The sequence below is a fragment of the Nanorana parkeri genome, unplaced genomic scaffold (genome assembly GCF_000935625.1).
Source record: "Nanorana parkeri isolate BGI_ZX_2015 unplaced genomic scaffold, ASM93562v1 scaffold430, whole genome shotgun sequence".
Lineage (NCBI taxonomy): Eukaryota > Metazoa > Chordata > Amphibia > Anura > Dicroglossidae > Nanorana > Nanorana parkeri.
The window spans coordinates 248,774-269,344 of record NW_017306698.1 but is presented as its reverse complement, the minus strand read 5'-3'; the positions used below and the strand labels follow the sequence as shown (position 1 = coordinate 269,344).

Below are 20,571 nucleotides of genomic sequence, written 5' to 3'. Positions count from 1 at the left end.
GCGTAACTCCAACCTCCATTAATATTTATGAAATAAATACAGATACGTATTTAATGTAATAATTATATATATATATATTATAAAATATAAACAATCAACGTGTCCCCCCCCCTCAGCGGGCCACGGTAAAATTATTAAACGTTGACCGGTCCGCGGCGATAAAAAGGTTGGGGAGCACTGCTCTAGAGCTTATTAGGAGTTCTTTAAGTAGTGGAGAATTGACTACATGGCTGATGGTGCCTTCATATTTTTGGGGCCAGTGACCTGAGTCTAGTGGAGCCTTCCTTCTTTTCTCTCAGGTAGGTAACAACTAACACTAATTATATTTTCAGCTGTCTGTAAGGGGGGCACTCTTCCCAGTGACCACCAATGTAGGCTGGCATTTTTCCTCCCACTGACCACTAATGTAAGGGGTTCTTCTCCACCTAGCAGCATTGCAAGGGGAGCCTTCTTTCCTTATTACCAATATAAAGTGGCACTACCCTGACCATGTAAGGGGAGACTACACTACTGCATTGTTATTTGATTTATTTAAACTTCATGACTATTATTACTCTGCTGCTTTGGGACATTTGTTTTTCTTTCATGTATTTTATCTACAAATCACTGATCGTCCTAATGTACTGTGAGCTGTAGATTTATTAGTTTTTAGGGGTTCCTAGAGACCTGAAAATGATTTGAGGGTTCCTCTGGGGTAACAAGTTTGAGAAGGCTAGTCTAGATTGTGTAAAGTATATTCTGTGTAAATATCTAAGTGTAAGTTTGTCTCTGATATGACTGTGTAATGGGAGAATTATTTCTAATCCTGATCAGTAAGATTTGGGTTATCTATATGCATTTTGATCCTTGACACACTGCATACAAATTGCTATTTTGCATGCAGATTAGTTTAACGAGACCTTGTGCCATGTGTCTTGTACTGGCCTTCCATGTGCCAGTCATTATGACACTAATGATAAACGTGAATAGTTATTGAATTAAATATGCACGTTCCTAATACACTGAGTCAGCAAACCAGTAATGTCAGCATTCTATAGCACAGGCTGCACTGTATTTGAGAAGTAATATTCCAGTGTGAACGTGTATAACCTATTCACATGATCTGAGGTTAAATGTTTACTGGCTCGAGGCTGACTCAGCTATGCTCATGAAAAGATATCTTACAATTTAAATTAACTTGAACTTAAAACTACACACAGTAACCCTTTTTCTATGCACAATAGTTTATAGCAAATCTTTATGAGGCACATTTATATAACAGTTAATCTGACATTCAGTAAATATTCACTCTGGGTGCATAGGTTTTAAAGGAGTGATTGATTCAACACCAGTAAATGTTTAGTGAAAGTCACATTTACTGTTTTTTTAAAAATATGCCTCATAATGATCCTTATCCAACAGAGAGAAAACTACCCCTGCATGTCACTTTTCATAGCTAGTGAGCCCCAGTCAAAAATTGTTATGAACCATATGTAAGGAGGAGTTCAAATTTGTTTAAATGTCCTCGCTGTAGGAATACAAAGAGTTGCTCCCTTTAACAATTTCAGGTAAGGTTTTCTTGGCTGTTGATCAATTCTGATTTTGTGACATGAATTTGTATTATAATGATTCTCTAGGGCAGGGGCTCTTTACCTTTTTACGACTACCCCCAATGGATTGTCAAATACATATCCCCATACACCCTTTGTCAGACTATCAAAACCATCATCATTCTCAGTCCAATTAGGTACCAGTTTGACTACAAATGGTATCAATAGATTGGTTTTATTCTCCACATTGATGGCAAGGAATCGAAAGGCTAAAACAAAATCATAAGGATTTTATCTTATTTTATAGTAGATTAGCAAATCATAAATACACACGCTAGTGAGGTTTTTTGCTGTTTTTTGTGTGCAATTAAAACAAGGAATGGAGGTACAATTACTGACAATGTTACTCGCATGTCATCTGACACATCAACCTGATTCTTCAGGTTCAATAATGTAGAGAATCCAGTTTTAATTATTTTTTTAATTATTCAGAGATCTGGTCCCAACCTTCCATCCTTTAGTTACCCATACCCCCTATTAAAAACCCCCATTTGAAGTAAAGCAATATATTTATTTTGTCTGACCTGGGTCCCCCAAGTGGTCAGAAATTAGGCCATGGGTTTGTTTCCTAGGGGCTGTTGGAGATGGGTTCCAATAAATAGAAGAGTCAGCAGATTTTTAGATATGTATGGATTCTTTAAGGCGTGACCACAGGCAAAAACAGAAAACAAAAGATGTCGTCCCCCCCCTTCACATAGGAATCCCACCTTTCACATCAGAGCCCCCTCCTTTCACAAAAGCTCCTCCTTCACACCAGTGTACCCACTTTACTTAATAACCCCTCTTTTATACCAGAGTCTCCCTCCTTTCGCACCATGGAAAGGCATTACACTGTGAACATTTTGAGGCACCCTTGAGGAAGGCAGAAGGCTCCCTTGCTCAGAAAGGCTGATCTAGTAGGTTTTTTTTAGGTTTTTTTAAAATAGTGGTTACAACTTTGACCACCGTCTATTATAAGGTGCTTGCACCTGAAATGCAAAAAAGTATCTTCCAGCAGTATAGTCCAGCTCAGATCACTATATTAATTCTCACAAGCTGTTCTGGGCATATTCTGTCCTTTCACATTCCCCAAACAAGTGATCTAATCAACACTCTGGGTGCCGGGGGAAGGAGACTAAAGCTCACCACACACCTTACAATCTGATTGTACAATTTCCTTTAGATCTACCAACAACTATGTAGTGCAGGGGCTTGCCTGATTGAATGCAGATTGATTGTGTAGACTAGATAGGTGCTTATATTACATAGTTTTGGTAGATCTAAAGTTGATTGTACAAAGATTGTATGGTCAGATTGTAACGTGTGTGGTGAGCATAAAGCTTACAATCATCTGCAGATTTTCTGTGGTCAGATGGAAAAGGTGCAACAGATTCCTCCATCTACACTTAACTGTGTGGATGGAGTAATCTCCACTGGGGCCAATCTGTTGCACTTTTTGCATCTGACCACAGAAAATCTGCAGATAATTGCTGGGCACCTTAAGTGTGCTGTGCCATGGGCACCTTAAGTGTCCTGTGCCATTATAGTGGTGCAGGAAACTGGTGAGAGACGTGGCCACATTAATAAAGCAGATAGACCTCTTTAAGGTGTATCTGCACAATCCATGCCACATTCTTTGAAATAGAAATTAGTGCTGATAATTTACAAAAGGAATTGTGACCGTTTTTTTTATATTTTCAGTTTTGGTGAAAGTGGAGTTACCCTTTAGGTATGGATTTTAGACAGCCACAGACGGGCAATGAAACTGGACATATGATGCAAATCGGTGTCTACTTTCAGTGAAAAGCACCAGTAGCGTAACCAGAGTTATGGGTGCCCGGGGCAGAACATTCTTTTTCGCCCCCCCCCCTATTATATAAACATCCACTAGAACTGTTCCCCCCCCCCTCAGTCCTGCGCCCGGGGCAAGTGCCCCCCCGGTTGTTACGCCACTGAAAAGCACACATCAAAGCAATCAGATGGAAAGATAAAGGCAGCTAAAATGTATATATGGGTCATTACTTGTGCCATTTATTTGGTGCTCAACCTCACCCATTCCCACTTGCAAGCCTTCTGCATGTCACTCTTCACATTAAATAATCAATGCTTGAGAAACAGGAGGGGCAGGTCAAGGCTTGACTTTTACAAGAAATCAAGATTTGCATATCGTTTCGGCTGCCTCTGCATCTTCTGATCATTTTCACATGTTTTTGTTTACTGAAGATATCTTGTCCTTATGATATTGCCATCATATGATCAACTTAAAATTGTCCAAGTTTGTAAAAGATTCCCTTCAAATGGCAGAAAGTGTTCCTGCTCTACTTAAAAACTTGAACAAACCATAGAAAAACTGTACATGTTGATTAGCCTCCTTTTATTCTTTTACTCTCACACCTCCTCCCATCCATAGCTAGGTGATGACCACGGAAGAATAGAATGAAGGAGGTGTCCTCATGTGCTAGTAACTATAATTTAGAAAGGGGTGTGGTGAGGAACCTATATTTACATCTAACTTGGCTTTCCTAACATCTTTTACTGGAGGTGACATGTGGATGAATGCTTTTTAATACATCTGACTCCAATGTGGTAAACCATACTCTCACCTGACTGGGATGGCTCGAAGACAATCTGCGGTCTCCTACCAGGCAAGTCTCACTTACATGCTGTTACATTTTTAGTTGGTGACCTTTACTATAGCCCTACTCAACATATATAAATATATCGGTGGGGGGATGTTTTGGTATTGTATATTATTATAGATAGAGCAATCCCAATGGTGAGCGCATAAGGACCAGTCTTGAAGGCAACTTGAACATAAACAGGACAGTCTTTATTCCTCTTCAATATAAATGAAACAGTTCATGTGCTTCTTATAATAATCTGCATTTCCTCAGCATATACAGTCTTTAGCACACCTCTGTGTGATACTCACACTGCTCACACTGCTCTCTCAGCAGTGTGTCCACCAAGTCTCTTGGGTCACCGACCTTCGCCAGCCTCCCCTGGCTGTTCCAAATGCGTCCAGCACGCACCTGAGTCTGCTTGTGGCCGTGTGCCTCCTGCACACTCACACACCACTGGCTTTGCTTGACCCTCGTGTGCCTCCAGCACACACCTCCAACTCTCCCCTGAGCTCTGGGCTGGGCTCTTAATGAGACTGCTCTCAGCCATCTGAGCACTGGCAACACCTGACCTCAGGACTGGAGATTTCATCCCACCCAGAACACTAAGAACTCTCCAGAGCTCCAGATCCCAGTTACAATCCAGAAAAACCGGAAGAAACCGAAAGGCCAGCTTGTTCCCTGCAAATCTATGTACACAGGCTCTTTAATATTAGTCCCAAACATAATAAATATAGAAAATATGTACAAAAATCACTACATGTTCCCTTTAAAACCAAACTTTGCTCAATGCAAGTTTTAGATGGTTGTCTCCAAAACTGCCTTATCTGCAAATGTTTCCCATATTTGGCTTGATATGGTAATTATACATCATTTTCCAGTAACATATTCTTCTAAGCTGGTTGGGTTCTCCCTGTATCTAGACCACGTGGGAAATATAACCCATTCAGCACTTTTGGGTTTACCCAGAGCCTCCTCCCAGTTGGCGATGTCTTTTTAGGGAAACGCCATGTGTTCAAAATCTGCTATGTGTCTGTTAGTGCTTATTAAAAATTGTTCAACATAAGTTGGATAACAGTTATTTGATCCTGGCCAGTTGCTTATGAACAGGACATGCAGGACCTGCTTTATTTATATGTTTTGGAGCATTAACTCCATTGTAAGTTGTCGCTTGATGTCTATGGTTTGGTTTTGTGTATTGACTATTTCATATACTGTATAGTCTTTCCTGGCTTTTAGTGTGGTGCCAGAGTCAAAAGAAACAAGCGAGGGCCATCTAAGAAAATGCTTTTAGGAGCAATTAGGGAAATAAAATGGATGCTTTTAAAATTCCTTAGTGATGCTCCTGACATGATTTATAATGGTTTGATGTTTTTGATAGACAGTTGTTATATATACATAGGTTACTGTGGTAGACACAGAAGTTGGATGAGATCAATACTACATATGTGCTGAAATATGTTATTATTAGAATGCATTGTTGAATTGGCGAAGTCACGTGGAAAAATGAGTAAGAGAAGTATGTTTTACAACACTCCTCCATAACCTTAGTAAGTTCGGAGTGATTGCTGCTTAGAAGTAAGTAAACATTTTGTATAATGTTTCCAGGAAAGGGCTGTATCCAGGAAAGGGTTGTCATATTTTAAATTTTATTAAACAATTATTAATCACCTTTTAATTAACAGGTTTGGCCTGTGTTTATAACCTGTGTTCATACCGTGCTGCATAAAGAGATATGATATTCCACGTGTGGGAAGCAATCAGTAAAGGAATTTGTATAGTCATCAAACTCAGAGCAGAATGACCTTCCATATATTTGTATGATGCTTATTTTAATTCTTGTACAGCTGCAAACCATTCTAATCGTACAAATGATTTGTAAATTTATAGCACAATGGATCTCATGCGCAATCCAGGTCTTTCTCTTTTACCGTCAAGGGAGGATTGGACTGGGAGAAGGGAGGAGATTTGCTCCATTGGACGGACTTTATAACATATGATGGGATGGTGGCCCTTAGTCAAGACACTTTACCATTGAGCCATCAATGAGTTGGTGACAGCTGCTGGGCATCATATAGGTACTTGCTGCTTGTTCAGACCTGCAATCACAATGCCTGGCAGTGTGAAGTCACTAGTACCCCTTTGCCATCTAGTAGAATCATTGATTTCCTGACTTTTTCTGGTGGCTAAAGGTATTATGGGATTTTTACTAAAAGGATGCATCAGCCTAGGAGACTTTACAGTGGGGCTTTTATACAAGCTACAGCCAGCAGACAATGAGCAGCAGAGTACTCTCCATACTTTTTTTTTTTCAGTTACAAGCAAGTGGTTAAATTATATCGCTAGTCAAAAAGTATGCTGTAAATGAGTGTCAGAATTCCTTGTCTCTATATCTGTGTCAGGTCAGGCTCAGACAACATTAAAGCTAAAAGATCAGTATGGCAGCCAAGGAACTAGCATTCTCAAAAGGGAGTTCAGCAATCACAGCCTCCATAATTTCTCAGAGAACAGTCCCCGAAACAAGTGTCCCTTCTTGAACAGACCCTTTTTCCTTCTTTTCTGGTGAGAGCTGTCAAATGACATTGGTCACTGTGACGAATACAGAGGGTGAATCTCAGACAGCATAAAAACCTGACCACTTCTAACTCTTAAGCACTCTAATAATAAAAAAAAAAGATTGTCGTACACTAACCGAATTCATCTAACTGGCTAACCCTCACCTTAAGTTAAACCTGTCTACATCTTTTTAATTTCTTTTTTTTTGGGGGGGAGGGGGGTTAGTAGCATATTTCATGTTTAATTTTACTTACTTTTGACCGTTGACTTTCTCGCTACCTCTGCTATTCTGTAGAGTGTGCTTACGAGCATTGACGGACAAATCCCTGCTATTTGCATTGTATTCTGACAGCGGCCGGCTGCCGCTGTCAGGATACCAGAACAGGGCTAGCAGGTGATTGTGAACTATTCCAAATCGCATGTAATCGTATCACATACAATTACATGTGGACTGCAATTAGCAGATGTGACTGCTGTCACCCCCCTGGTCATTACATTTATTGGATGACAGTGGCCACATCTACATCTTTTTCACTTCCACTTCAATATCTGCCATGTTGAATTCACCAATAATTAAAACCACTCCTGTTATTGTCATTTGGGTTATTTAATAAATCAACAGGTTATGATAATCCTCAGACTGTCTTGGAGGTCTGTATACTACACAATTTCAGAGGGAAGATCTTGCTCTGGTTTTTGGGCAGGCATAGAGAGTTTCAAGTAGTTCATTTGTTTTTTTAATGAATGATGTTTTTGTGCTATTTTTGATATACATGGCAACTCCACCTCCCCTCTTTCGTACTCTGTCTTTCCTGTATTGTGCGTACCCTGGTGTAGTTCTTTCCAAGTCATTGCATAGCCTGAAACCATGTCCCTTTCGATTGCTATGGGTTTTTTGCTTAGTATATAATTATATTGAAGCCTTATAACAAGTATTACAGTTGGAAATTACATTTCAACATCCGAATATAGGAATCTGTTAGGCAAATATTCAATGATGTCGGTAAACTCTGAGATGTCACTGAAGTATCCCCCTTCTCTATGTAGAGAGCAAAGAGACAGAGGATTTGGGCAAGCATAGCGAGTAATTGGGCACTCCCAGAAGAAAAGTCTATGTGGTAGCAGGCTGTGCTAGGGAATTAACTTTTCCAGAAGTAGTCACATTTTCTAGCTTTAAAGTGACCATAAATTCAGAAGTAAAATCTTAAAAATATATTCAAGTACCTTAACTATGAACAAAAATGTAGCATATTTGTGTCTTATTCAGCTGATCCAGTATTGTAATGACAAACAAAATAATCCCACATACTTTTGAATGTTCATGTTTTGTTTTTCTTTATTCTTAACAAGGGCAGGCATTACCGTCACAGTTAGCCTTTCCTACTCTCTTTCATGTATTGTGTGTACCCTGGTGTATTTCTTTCCAAGTCATTGGATAGCCTGAAACCATGTCACTCTTAATTGCTATAGGTTATTTTGGTTAATATATAATTATATTGAAGACTTAATTAAATTTCAACATCTGAATATAGGACTCTGTTAGGCAAATATTAATTCACATAACTTCCTATTAATCTGTAGGATTTCCTTATTCTCCCATTAAGGAGTTCACCACCTCCAGCTTTAAGGTGGAGCGGCTTAGTCCGGGAAAGTATTGCGCTATTGAAGTGCATACTGGGAAACTGAGGCACTTCTTGTAAGACTGGTTAGATAATAACCTCCTGCATTAAAAATTAGATGTGGCTCCAATTTTATGGTTGCTTCATATCGATATATTGCTTCATTCATTGCTAATCTATATAAGTAAATGGCCGTGCGTGGTAAACGTCTAGTGTGTTGAGAAAAAAAAACATTTCAATCCAGTGTATGCATGGACTGGAATTTATCGGGTGACACCAAAATGACTGACAGTCATTTTTGGTGTCCCCCCCCCTCTGAAAAGTCGGGCACTTGGTCATGGACCGAGAACCCGACTGTTTTGGAGTAGGGGATCTGGGGGCATACCTTATCCCGTTGGGATACTGTCCCCTCCTCTCTCTGCCGGGGTCCATCCCCAAGATGGCCGCCGGCAGGTATCAATAAGATCGCCGCACATGTGCGATGACGTCACGACGGGGTGTCCCCCGGTAACCACTTTGCATCCTGACACTGCTTCTGGGTGCCGCATGGTGGGGAATAAAAGAAGCCACCCTCCAGAAGGAAGGAAAGTGTCAGCACGAATTCAGAGATGATTTGAGGCTCTACAGCTGAGTGGTACACAAATAAGATACATTTTTATTAATAGTTAGGGTTAGGGTTACTTGAATGCATTTTTAAGATTTGACTCCGGAGTTTAGTGTCACTTTAACAAATAAGTACCTAAATCTGCCTTAAAGCATATCTAAACGCAAAACCAAAAATGTAATATATTGCAGCTTACCATTCCTTAAATGTGGTAGCTGCATTCATTTTCCTAGACCAAGCTGTCCAGCACAAGTGACATGGTGTTGGGACAAACCATTTAACACTTGACAGGGGTGCTTACAATGGTCAGCTTTACTCATCTATGTTGCTGTAACTGCTTGAAAAGTGTTATCTGGAATACTGATTAAATTTCTTAGTCAAGTCCATTTAAATCTGCTAGTTCATCTAACATCACCATCCCTGCAAGGTGACAGTGCTGCTGTCCAAGCGTGGCTCTGTTGCTCCTTCATAGAGTTGAGACACTCTGTTACAGGAAGCGTGTTACTGGCCGAATCACCAGGCACAAATAAAAGAAAAAAACATTTAAAAAAAACAAAAAAACCTAATGCAGCCAGCCACCACATTTAGGTATTGGTAAGCTGGAATATGTAACATTTTTGTTTTTGGGTTTAGATACACTTTAATGTCAGCCTCCTGTAATCCCCTGTACTGCAGAACGCTGGAGAAATGGTGTTATATTTATAATGTGTTTGGGCTCTTATAACTGTATTCAGTGGCTCTGCTCCATGTTCCCCAGTCCATGGATACCCTAGTCCATGCAGACTGTATCCTTTACAGAAAAAAAAGTTATTGTTGATGGTTACTGCGCTGTGCTTAGTGGTGAAATTTTTAAGCCAAATATAACTTGATTTCTTTTCACAGGAGGAAAGCGTGCTCAGCCAATTAACTGTTAAAGTCATAAAAGCATCAAACATCCCATGGGCAGACTTGAGTAAGTATACATCATTCTAGTTTTAAATCAACATACTGAGAAATGGTATCCCTCATTTCTTTGAATTCTTCCATGAGGGTATGACTGTCAGAGGCATGGGGGTAGGAGGCACATAAACAGCAAATGATTAAAAAAGGAAAAAAGAAGCAGAAATAGATGTACTGTTTTTTGAAATTGTATTAAAGTAGAACTGAAGCTAATCCTTTTTTTTTCCATTTTGGATAGAGTATGGGAAGGTTATAACCTGTCAGCATTTTTTTTTGCCATCTGTGTCCAGTTGGGGAGGTTTCCCTTCACTTCCTGTCCAATAGCCACAACAGGAAGTGAGAGGAAATCCCTGGTGGATTGGAAGATTTTCTATCCCTGTTCTGGTGACAACCCAAAATGTGGGATTTCCATTCACTTTTAGGCTAGGTTCACACCTAGGCGACACCTCGCTGCGGGGTCAGGAGTCGCCAAGGTGTGAACCGATCGCGATGTGGGTGCCATTATTTTCTAATGGCACCCCAGTCGCGCCGGGTGGATCGCGTGGTTTCCCACCATGATTCCGCCCATGGTTCCGAACACAACCACGGCTAAAACAGCCGCGCGTCATGTATCGCAAAAAGAAGGTACTTGTACCTTTTTTCTGCGATTGCCGTGCGGATGTCACCCTATTGAAATCAATGGAGCCGTGCAGCAATCGCTGCCTGCATTGTACAGGACCGTGCGATCCTGGGACGTGGGTCCCGGGTGTCGTGCGGTGTATTGCAGGTGTGAACCTAGCCTTAGTGATAAGACAACAGGACACATAGAAAGATTGAATCTCCCTAACGGGGACACAGACAGCAATAAAAAACTGACAGGTGTTCTATTCCCTCTGCACTCAAACTAAAAAAAAAGAAAAGAGTTTTGGCTTCAGTTGCCTGTTAACACTTTGGATATTACTACTGCTTTATATGTACATTTTACTGTTCGTATAAATACAACCTATTGTTAATGCAGTCAGTCATTGCAGGTGGGGCTGTAGCTTTTTCTATGAACCAAGTTGTAATTTAGCTTTATTGGCCGGTTAAGTGCAAATAGACTTAGCTTTTGTCACTCTGAAGCAAATAAAGCTATATCTATAAATTATTAGATTTTGTGTTCTCTTGACCCTGGATATTTTTTTTATAGAAATCTGTTTTTTAGATGTGTATAGCTTTTCAGTTTTTTATATTGAGCCTGATGAAGGGACCCTGTGCAGCAAATGCCGAGACGTTGCTATCCTTATGACAAAATGTAAATATATCAATAAAGATGTTTCTTTGGCATCTTCATTAGTTTTTATGTGGGACACATTAGATCAGGCTTGTCAAACTCACATTATACAATGGGCCGAATTGAGAAAACTAAAGCTCAAAAGGGGCCGCATTATGTCCACTGAAGGCTGCACCTATAAGTAGTATTAAACTCTCACATTTTTTTTCCAATCATGAAACCAGATCAAACAAATAAACATTGCCCAGAAAGGTATTTCTTTATATTTTTTATCCTTATAATTTTTTATCCTTAGACCATTAATTGTGCAGAGATGGAACAAGGGGCCCCTATGTGGCCTATAAAACACCAGTTTGACATGCCTGTGTTAGGGTGTCTATACAGTTCATATGGTGGCAGTTTCAAGCAGTTTAACAGTATTAAACCCAATTGCATTAACGGGTCAATCCAACATAAAGGCATTATTAGCTATAGGTCGAGACGGGTAGGGTGATTCTGCTTTCTCTGAAGTCTTGGATATTTCCACAGCAAGACCTTTCTGCCATAATTCCTGACTCTGTTCTTGTCCATTTGGGAGTGTTGGGTGTTATCCTCTTTTGAATCTTCCCGCTGCCCGTGCACAAAGTCAATACAAAGTTAAAATAAAAATCTAACAAATAGGGAGGGAGACTCTCATTATAGCCTCAGTGGGTGTGCAGACCCAGAAACTTAAGTGCAGAAATCTCACCAACACATTCCCTCCAATAGATATACAAAGCAGTCCAGTAGTTCAACTCTCAAGTATCCAAAAAACGAAAATATATGTTTTAGTTGGCCCTTTAAACTGTGTGTTCCTTTATAATTGTCAGTATTTATCAAATACCCTACTGATTAATGTTATCTCAGGCACCTCTTGATAAGACATTCTAGGCAATCCACTGATACAAGTGAGGATACACAGATGTTCCATCATCCGTTGCTCCTGGTGGAAACACTTGCCCACCTTATCTGTGTGAATTATATCTACTTATTCTGCTGTCTTTGGTTGTTTACAGTGAGCAATGCTGACTGTTATGTGAGTTTGTGGCTCCCGACTGCCACTAATAGTGAGTTGAAGACAGCCACCGTGTCAAACTGCAGTTCTCCTGTCTGGAATGAAACATTTGAGTATACCATCAGCAATAAAGTCAAGGTAAGTGAAACGTACATCGCTGTTGTCCTTTGCCTGACAGTATGTGAAGAAAGACTTGTACTTAATGCCCTTAAATTTATCATAGTTTACTTATCTAAAAGAGTCAGACTGAAAAAAAACAATCTGACTGGTCGCCACATTCATCAAAATCGTTCCCATCTTTTTTTTCACGATATGTTTAAAGAGTGGTGGGCTTCCATTTCTTCTTTTTGAAAATTATCAATGTGTTCAAGAAAGATTTTTGGTAAAGCCATTTTAGAATTCATTGACCATGCTAATATGACATTTGCATTTGCAGAATGTGATTCATTTGAATCTTCACGATGAGGATGTGATCTCTGGGAATGATCTGTTATATATTGTGGCTTTTGATGTGGGGAATGTCCTCGTTGGAGAAACTAAGCTGAAGACTTTTTGTCTAGACCCTAAAGTAAGTCTAGTGGTCAGCGTTTTATATCACATGCATACTTCTACATCTTATGTCCTAGATTTTATGCTGCTTTATACTTACTATGATATCAAGCAGGTAGATTGAACAATATGCCAGTGCATGCCTTCCTGTAGCTTCTCCACATGTGTATGACTGTTGTAGCAATGGGGCCTACATAAACAGTAGTGCTTTTGTTCACTAAAGAGGTTGTTCCGATGACCATAAGTACTTTCTTGAATTGGAATACTTATACAATGCTTGGACAAGGATTGCGCCTTTAGGGCTTTCCTAGGGCTCAAAACCAGTCACATCTAATTATATTTAGTTTAATTTAGAGCTCATAGAAAATATACTTTCCTGCCTCTTCCCAATAATGGGCAAGAAGGTGGCAACAGTGTTTGCACGCATTAAGTATAGCAGTGAGTAGCAGAGTAGCAACAGACACAATGGTGGGTCCTGTCACTACAGACAATGGGCAGTAGTGATGAGCCTGGACTTGTGCGACCCTAGTTCTTCTGAGTTTCCCCAAGCCCACTCAAAACTGTGACTGCCACCCTCTCCTCCCAACTCAGTCAGTTGCTAAGAAGCACATTTCTGGCCCTGCAGCAATATGTCACAAAGGAGCAGGGAATTCCCTTGTTGCAAACTGCCGCCACTGTTGAGCTGAGAGGGAGGAGTGGCGGTCACAGGCTTGGGCACACTCAGGTGAGATGGGTTCACACCAAGCCCAGAGTCCTCTCTAATGGGCAAAAGGGTTGTGTGTTCCCCAGGGAGATATCTACCCATACAATACTGGTATCCTGGCTGTCATAATGATACAGTGCTTTCAGCACAGGATGCTCTGGACATAGAATGACTAATGATGATAACTAAATTAAATATTGCCTTTCCCTTCAGGGAGAACAGACTTTGGATGTAGAATTCACTGTGCAGCGAATGTAAGTAAATGTTTTATTTATTTTACAGTTCAGTATGTTATAATACATAAACAAAATTTAAGCTAAATAGCTATCCAAGATAAGCAAATATTGTCTAAATACAAGTGGGGTGTGTATTCTTATTTGAATCTTGGGGTTTTTTGTGTATTTCTTGTGCGTTAATCCAGCATAACATTCTTTGCCTCTGTGCAAAAATGTATTTATTAAAGACCGGTCACTGTTGCTCTCTCTACTTGTGCAGGATACTGGTCTTTAGTATTCTGCAGGCAGTCTGTACTGGGTGGGGCCTGCCGGGTCCCTCCCACAGTTCTATACGCTGCGCACGCTAGGCATAGCGCAGTGAAGATGTCACTGCTATTTTTATGTGGTAATATCCGGGTTTGCAAAGGTGTATGGTGCAAACAAAGTGGATTTGTATCCCTTGTGGCTATAGAGGAATTTTCTAAAATTAGAGTTTTTGTGCCCGGATTTTTTGTTTGAAATGAAACAGATAGTTGTATTTTATGTTTTTATTTTTTTTTTCCAGAGCACGTGGTCGTGAGAAAATTGTGACGAATGGAGTGCTTGTGGTAAGTATAGGAACAAAATTGCCAGTGATGTAGCAACATTTCAGCTACTGAGTAGCCTTTTTGCCTTACATCACCTTATTTAAAGTGCAGCAAAGGCACCTATAATGGCAGCAATTTTGGGGTGGCAGAATATAATGTCAGTCATTTGGATCTACAGTATGTAGCTAGACGTTATGCAAGTGTCTTAGTTTATCTTTGGTACCAGGATAACCTTGTGTCCTGACATCATGCAGGAGAGATACAAGGATGTGAGGAAAGGAGTGTCTGCGGTTATGTCATCGGAATAGGTGTAGTGGAAGGGGAAATTATCGACACACATTGTTGAGTTTGGCTAATGTCTAAAGTACATGTGGCACTTAAACCAGATTACAGGGGAAGCAAGGCAACATAATTATATATAAGGTTGATGGTAGGACAACACTTGTTGCAATGGTCCAGTATCAGTAATTAGTAGGGATGTCCCGATACCCCTTTTTCGAGACCAAGTACAAGTACTGTCCCTCATGTACTTGCTGATACCAATTACCGATACTTTTCCTTAAAGGGACATGTGACATTTAAAAAAAAACAATACAGACTAATGATTTTAGGGCAGTTTCTCACCAGTGCTGCGTGCATTGGAGGTGACAGGTTCTCTTTAAGGTGACATTAGGGGTCTTTTAGACCTCTAGTGTCACCTTTCTACTTCACTGGATTCACTGAATGTAAATACAGCAGGCAGTGGCTGGGAGCAATAGCCAGCCTGCTATTGGATATTTTAAATTGCAATAGCCAATAGCAGGCTGGCTATTGTACCCGCCCACTGCCTGCTGTCAATCAGCAAAGGAGGGAACTGAAGACAAAGTTCTCAATCAGGTCCTCTCTGCTGATTGACAGCAGGCAATGGGGGGGGGGGTACAATAGCCAGCCTGGTATTGGCTATTGCAATTTAAAATATCCAATAGCAGGCTGTCTATTGTTACAAGTGTCCATTCCTTTTCCACTTGATGAAACTGTTTGCTTTTGGTGGTATATCTCAGTGTAAGATGTCCATGCTCCTTATGTGTTTAATAATGCTCTCACCAGACCCACACAGAAGTTTTCCCTCTCAATGAAAGAAGAGAATGTCCGTTCTGTGTGAAGGCAAGATTTACAGCTTCTCTCCCCCGTGAGCACACTGAACGGACATTCTCTTCTTACAATGTGAGTGAAAACTGCTGTGTACCAAGGAGCAGGGGCATCTCACACTTAGAGATATGACCAAAAGGAAACCGATTCATAAGGTTGAAAAGGACGGGACACGGAGGAGGAGCAGCAGCAGCTAAGATACAGGGGGGAGGGGGGCAGCGGGGGATGTCACAGTCATAGTCTGAGTCTCTTCTGCCTTCTCGTGGTGGCTACAGCGGTCTGTGAAAGGGACACCGAGCTCTGCAGCCAGCACCAGCAGGGAGAAGAGACTGTCCACACAACACTTACCCCTGCCATGCTGTCACACTTCCGGAGAGGTCAGAGCGGAGAGGGAGCCTCGTTTGGTGGAGAGGTATTCCAGGGGAGGGGCTATGGGGGTCAATGGCCGAAGCTAGTTAAAAAGATTTAAACGGCCGGTATCTGATCTAGGCATCGGGGCATTTTCAGGAGTACAAGTACTCCTGAAAATGCCCTGTATCGGCCCCGATACCGGTACTAGCATCGGTATCGGGACATCCCTAGTAATTAGGAATTGTTGATTTTCTTACAAGTACACTTTAAATATATCCATCCTCATGTGACAAGCAGAACAATTGTGATTGGCTGCTACAGGGTATTCCATTTTGAACCTAAGCCTAAGCCCAATATGTAAAAACTATGTACCTAAAATGAAAAGCTGCTCCAATGTTTCTTTTTTGTTTTGTTGCAGTCCAGAGAGATGTCCTGTCTTGAAATATCTGTTGACAAGCAGAGGATCCCAGAGAACTTACTCGGTGGGTAGCTACAAAATTATGTAACAGATACTGTATACAGGACTATGTGTTTTCTCTTTATTTCAGGGAATATGAACCATCTGGGTTGGCTGATTATCAAGGCACCACATCCCTAGAAATTTCTGAATGTGATTACCCAAAATAAATGTGTTTTTAGAGGTGTCAGACATAGGCGTGTATATTAAAATCTAATGTATTATTTTACAGCAAAACTCCAAATACATAACAATAAAATATCTAAGAAGTAGGTCATGTTTTAAATTTTTCATACTACCTCCAATAACCACTTTCAGTGCCTCAGTATGTATCCCTGTAGCTATATCAGTTTACATACATTAAAGCAGTGGTCCAGGCAAATTTATATTAACATTTGCAGTGGGGCTACCCCTGCACTGCAAGGATTAACTGCTGGTTTTGGTCTAGGGCTGAAAATAACAAAGTTTTCCTGCGCTCCAGCGATAGCATGTCCCTCTGCATCCTCACACCCTATTCACATTGTATAGAATGTAATAACTCAGGGACCTTAGGCTGCTACAGCAGAGGGGGAGTGAGGCTGGAAGGATCAGTCTAAGAGCAAGCCAGCTCGCAGGATCAGGTGAGTATAACTTTATTTTCCTCCCTAGACCAAAACCAGCAGCTAACTGGTGCAATGCAGGGGTAGCCCCACTGCAAAGGTTAATACAAGTTTTGCCCAGAGTTCTTCTTTAACCACACATGGTTTGGAACAAAGTAAATCGATGTTACATAGGCACTTGAACGTAGAAGTGTTTTTTTTCCCTCAAAGCGGTTTACAGTCATCTTTGTCAGGACGACGAAGGTGATTATATGTATAATGAGTGCTGCACGCCCAAGACAAGAAAAGTCTCCTTGGTCAGGGCCATAGGGAAGGGGTAAGTAGGATTGAGTTGCACCTGCGATATTACATGTTCTAAACCATGTATGGTTAATGTATGTAAGCTGATATAGTGACAGAGACACAAATTGGTGCACTGAAAGTGGTATTTGGAAGTAGGACGAAACAAATGTATTAACTGAGATCTCCTGATTCTTAAATAATAATCTTTAAGTCTTTAGTTTAGACGTCTTATGTCTAGCACCTTGAAAGTCCCATATGTTTATTGGGTAATCATATTCTATATTTCAAACAATAGGACCTGTGAAAATCAACCCCAAGCAAAAAAATTATTTTAGGTTTTCATGTATACCAGTTTGTGTGTTATGTCGCAAACATGCAAAAAAACCTATGATGTTAACTGCTAAATTCTATACATGAAAAAAATTACAGAGAACACCACCATTCCTCAAATTGAAGGCAGAAGATAAAAATACTGGCATGCATTTATATTCAGGGTTTTCAGCTTTACTAAATGAATTCTAAAGTTATTTGGCCGAAAGACTGTGTTCTCTAAGCCAATTAAACATTTTATGTTGAAAATGTAATGTATTGTAGTTTTAAAAAGAATACTGCGCATTTACATTATGTATTTTTTGTATTATATATGTAGGTGGCTATCTTTCTTTATCAGTGGAGGATTCTTGTGAAAGGAAGTTCAGAATGGAGCTAAAGTCTGCCACAGGCAGTGATCACACATACACCTGCAAATTTTATTGCATCAGGAAGTGGGACCCTCAGCTCATAGCCCAATTAGAGGTAAAGTTAAACCTTGTGTAGCATTGCATAAAGGGCATCTGGACGATCTTTTGGTATAGTTAGTGTTTGTTTTGATTTTTTACCAAGGGTCTGTTATATAAGGAAGACACATTAAATAAATATTCATTACATATACAGTGAACGGCAAAGCAAACATAAAGTTTAATTTCTACGCTGACACTGTTTCGCTGAATAATCTATAATTTTGACCCAACTGTACAGAAACTCATCCTTGCATTATGATTCAGTTGATATGCATTTTCCTTAAAGCTGAACTCCAGGAAACGATCTAAATATATGGCTGATATACACATAGGGAAGCTGTTTTACCTGCCAAGGTGTTTTGAATTTTTGTCTAACCAGTCATGCGTTCATGAGTGTGTTCGTTATCATTGCAACTGGCCGATATTGCAGGTGGAGGCGCCGGTATTGTTGCCTGTTACTAGTCATGAGTATAGCATGGCCATAATAGACTGCCAGCAGGGCTGATGACCTCACTTTTCTCTACTGTAGCCAAGTCAGCTAGGTCAGATCTCTGCCCCCATCCTGATTAGGTGATGAAGTAGTAGCAGCAGACTAATGAGGTCATCCCACTGCTTACTGTGCTCTTTCTTCCTATCATCATGTTCCTTGTTAGCACTTATGCATGCAACAGAGCTTGACTGGCTTAGAGTCTTGACCGTCCCTACTATAGTCTAAGTAGTACTATAAGCAAGATTCTTGGAGGCTGCTTTCAAGGCAGATTCTGGTAGTTATACTAGTTACATTTGAACATGCATCTAAGTTTAATAATGAATACATAACTGCTTTTAATTGTGTTTATCTGCTTTAAAATCAGCTTTAACCATTTTAATGCTGACATGACCTCAGCTCTATACTTTGTGTAAGTGTTAGTTCAGCTTTTCTAACTGATGTTCTTTGCAGTGTCTGCACAGGTTGATCATAAGTTTTATATAGGTTTAAGTGAGATTGTATTTACTAGATGTGCAAGGAGAACACACAAAAGAAGCACCGCTCTTGCACTGCTCAGGAAAGGAATGAGCTGGGTGCTTGCCACTGGGAGCATGTCCTTGCTCCAATATGAGCCTATACAAACAGAAGAAAAGCTGGCCACACACCAGATCCCATTGGGATAGTTTATTGAAGCTTGTACCAAATTACTGATGTCTTGCCAAAGGTCCACCTCCTCGGACACGTTTCACCCAGCCACGAGCGCAGTCGTAGAGGGGGTGGACCGTGAGCAGGACACCAGTGATGTGGTATAAGCTTCAATAAACTATCCCAGCGGAATCCAGTGTGTGTGGCCAGCTTCTGTTAGTATTTACTAGATCCAAGAATGTGTTCACACCACACAGATAATTACTCTGTATGATAAACACAAGTGCCAGTATTCATTTATTTTCCTTATATGAATCCTGGGTATGCTTAGACTCTTCTTGAAATATTTTAGGAGGATCTGGCTGTCAGCAAATTGTGACTTGCTTATAAGTTCATCATAACAATTGCTTCAATCTAATTAGAAATATGTTTTTAGTTTTGTTTTTTTTCCCCATGTGCCAATATTATTGCCACTTTTATGTAAAATTCTAGATATATCTCATGCACACACTCCCATTCTAATAATGCTTTGAAAGCCACACATAACACCATTGTGTGCTCGCTACCACACAGTAGACACTGCTCTGCACAGAGTCGGCATAGCGGACAAGCCCTGGCTGCTGTGCGGGCCACATTACAAGGTCCGGTGGGCCGGATTCGGCCCGCGGGCCTTGTGTTTGCCACCCCTGGTGTACATGGTTGATTGAGGTACCCCTCGGTTTTGTGGACTTCATACATTAGTTATTGAAGTCCTAAAGCAATGCATTAGCTTTGAACAGCCGAAGTGCATTTTCTTTCATAACTAAATCTGACTGCATTCTTCTTAAAATGCCCTTGTCTTCATTTTCATTCTGATGTTACTCAATCTTGGTTTTTAACCAGTTGAGAGTAGGAGAAGCTGTACATCATTTAGGTAAAGTCACAGGTAGATCCTTTGAAGCATCTTGATGATTAAACCATTGCCGTTGTAATGAAACTTTGTTATTGGACATAGGGTACAAATGATCAGTGTCTTCAAGTGGTTCCAGTGAAGGACCTTACTGTTGGCCAGGAAGAAAAGATCCACCTTTCTACAGTACCAGTAAGTGTGTATTTCTTTATCCCATTCTTCTACTAAATAGTACTTGTGATGATGATCAGAGAATTTGGAAATACTTTGCATACCATTAGTAGTTTACTGGAAGTGATAACTCAGAACTCATTTGTAACGTACGGTTATGCCCAAATATTTTAGGCGTCAGATGTGCTAGTTTTTAAACTTTTGAACCTTTCTGCCAGCGAGTATGTGCCTAGAGGTGCAGAGCATGCCTCAATAACAGGTGAAAGGTCTGAGCATACATGTCACTTGTTGGGCAAGACTCCAATCCCTGAACTTATTCCTAAAAACTCTACATAATACTGTGATTGTGCTTACCTAGTGTTATTATCCATAACAGCACAGAAAGATACGGAAAGTATCATCTGTATAGTTTATTTTAAAAGCATTAAGCCTTCCTCTTACATTGTCCATTTTTTAGCAGCTTTTTACAGTACTAAATACTGGTGCCTGATACCACTGCTGTTGAAAGAAGAGACAAATACGCATGTGCTTGTTTTGAACAGCGGATGCCATCTT

The 20,571-nt window shown here is 40.4% G+C and overlaps 1 protein-coding gene across 1 annotated transcript in view; it reads left to right on the top strand.

Annotated features, from left to right (window-relative positions):
• Positions 1-4,104: 4,104 nt before the first annotated feature.
• LOC108789917 (cytosolic phospholipase A2 delta-like) overlaps positions 4,105-20,571 on the top strand; it is a 51,074-nt gene continuing 34,607 nt past the window's right edge. Inside the window, exons 1-9 of the mRNA XM_018560061.1 lie at positions 4,105-4,213; positions 9,851-9,920; positions 12,194-12,330; positions 12,629-12,760; positions 13,658-13,698; positions 14,225-14,267; positions 16,144-16,207; positions 17,713-17,858; positions 19,951-20,037. Coding sequence (XP_018415563.1) covers positions 4,181-4,213; positions 9,851-9,920; positions 12,194-12,330; positions 12,629-12,760; positions 13,658-13,698; positions 14,225-14,267; positions 16,144-16,207; positions 17,713-17,858; positions 19,951-20,037 — 753 coding nt within the window. The 5' untranslated portion in view covers positions 4,105-4,180. The remainder of the gene's footprint in view (positions 4,214-9,850; positions 9,921-12,193; positions 12,331-12,628; positions 12,761-13,657; positions 13,699-14,224; positions 14,268-16,143; positions 16,208-17,712; positions 17,859-19,950; positions 20,038-20,571) is intronic.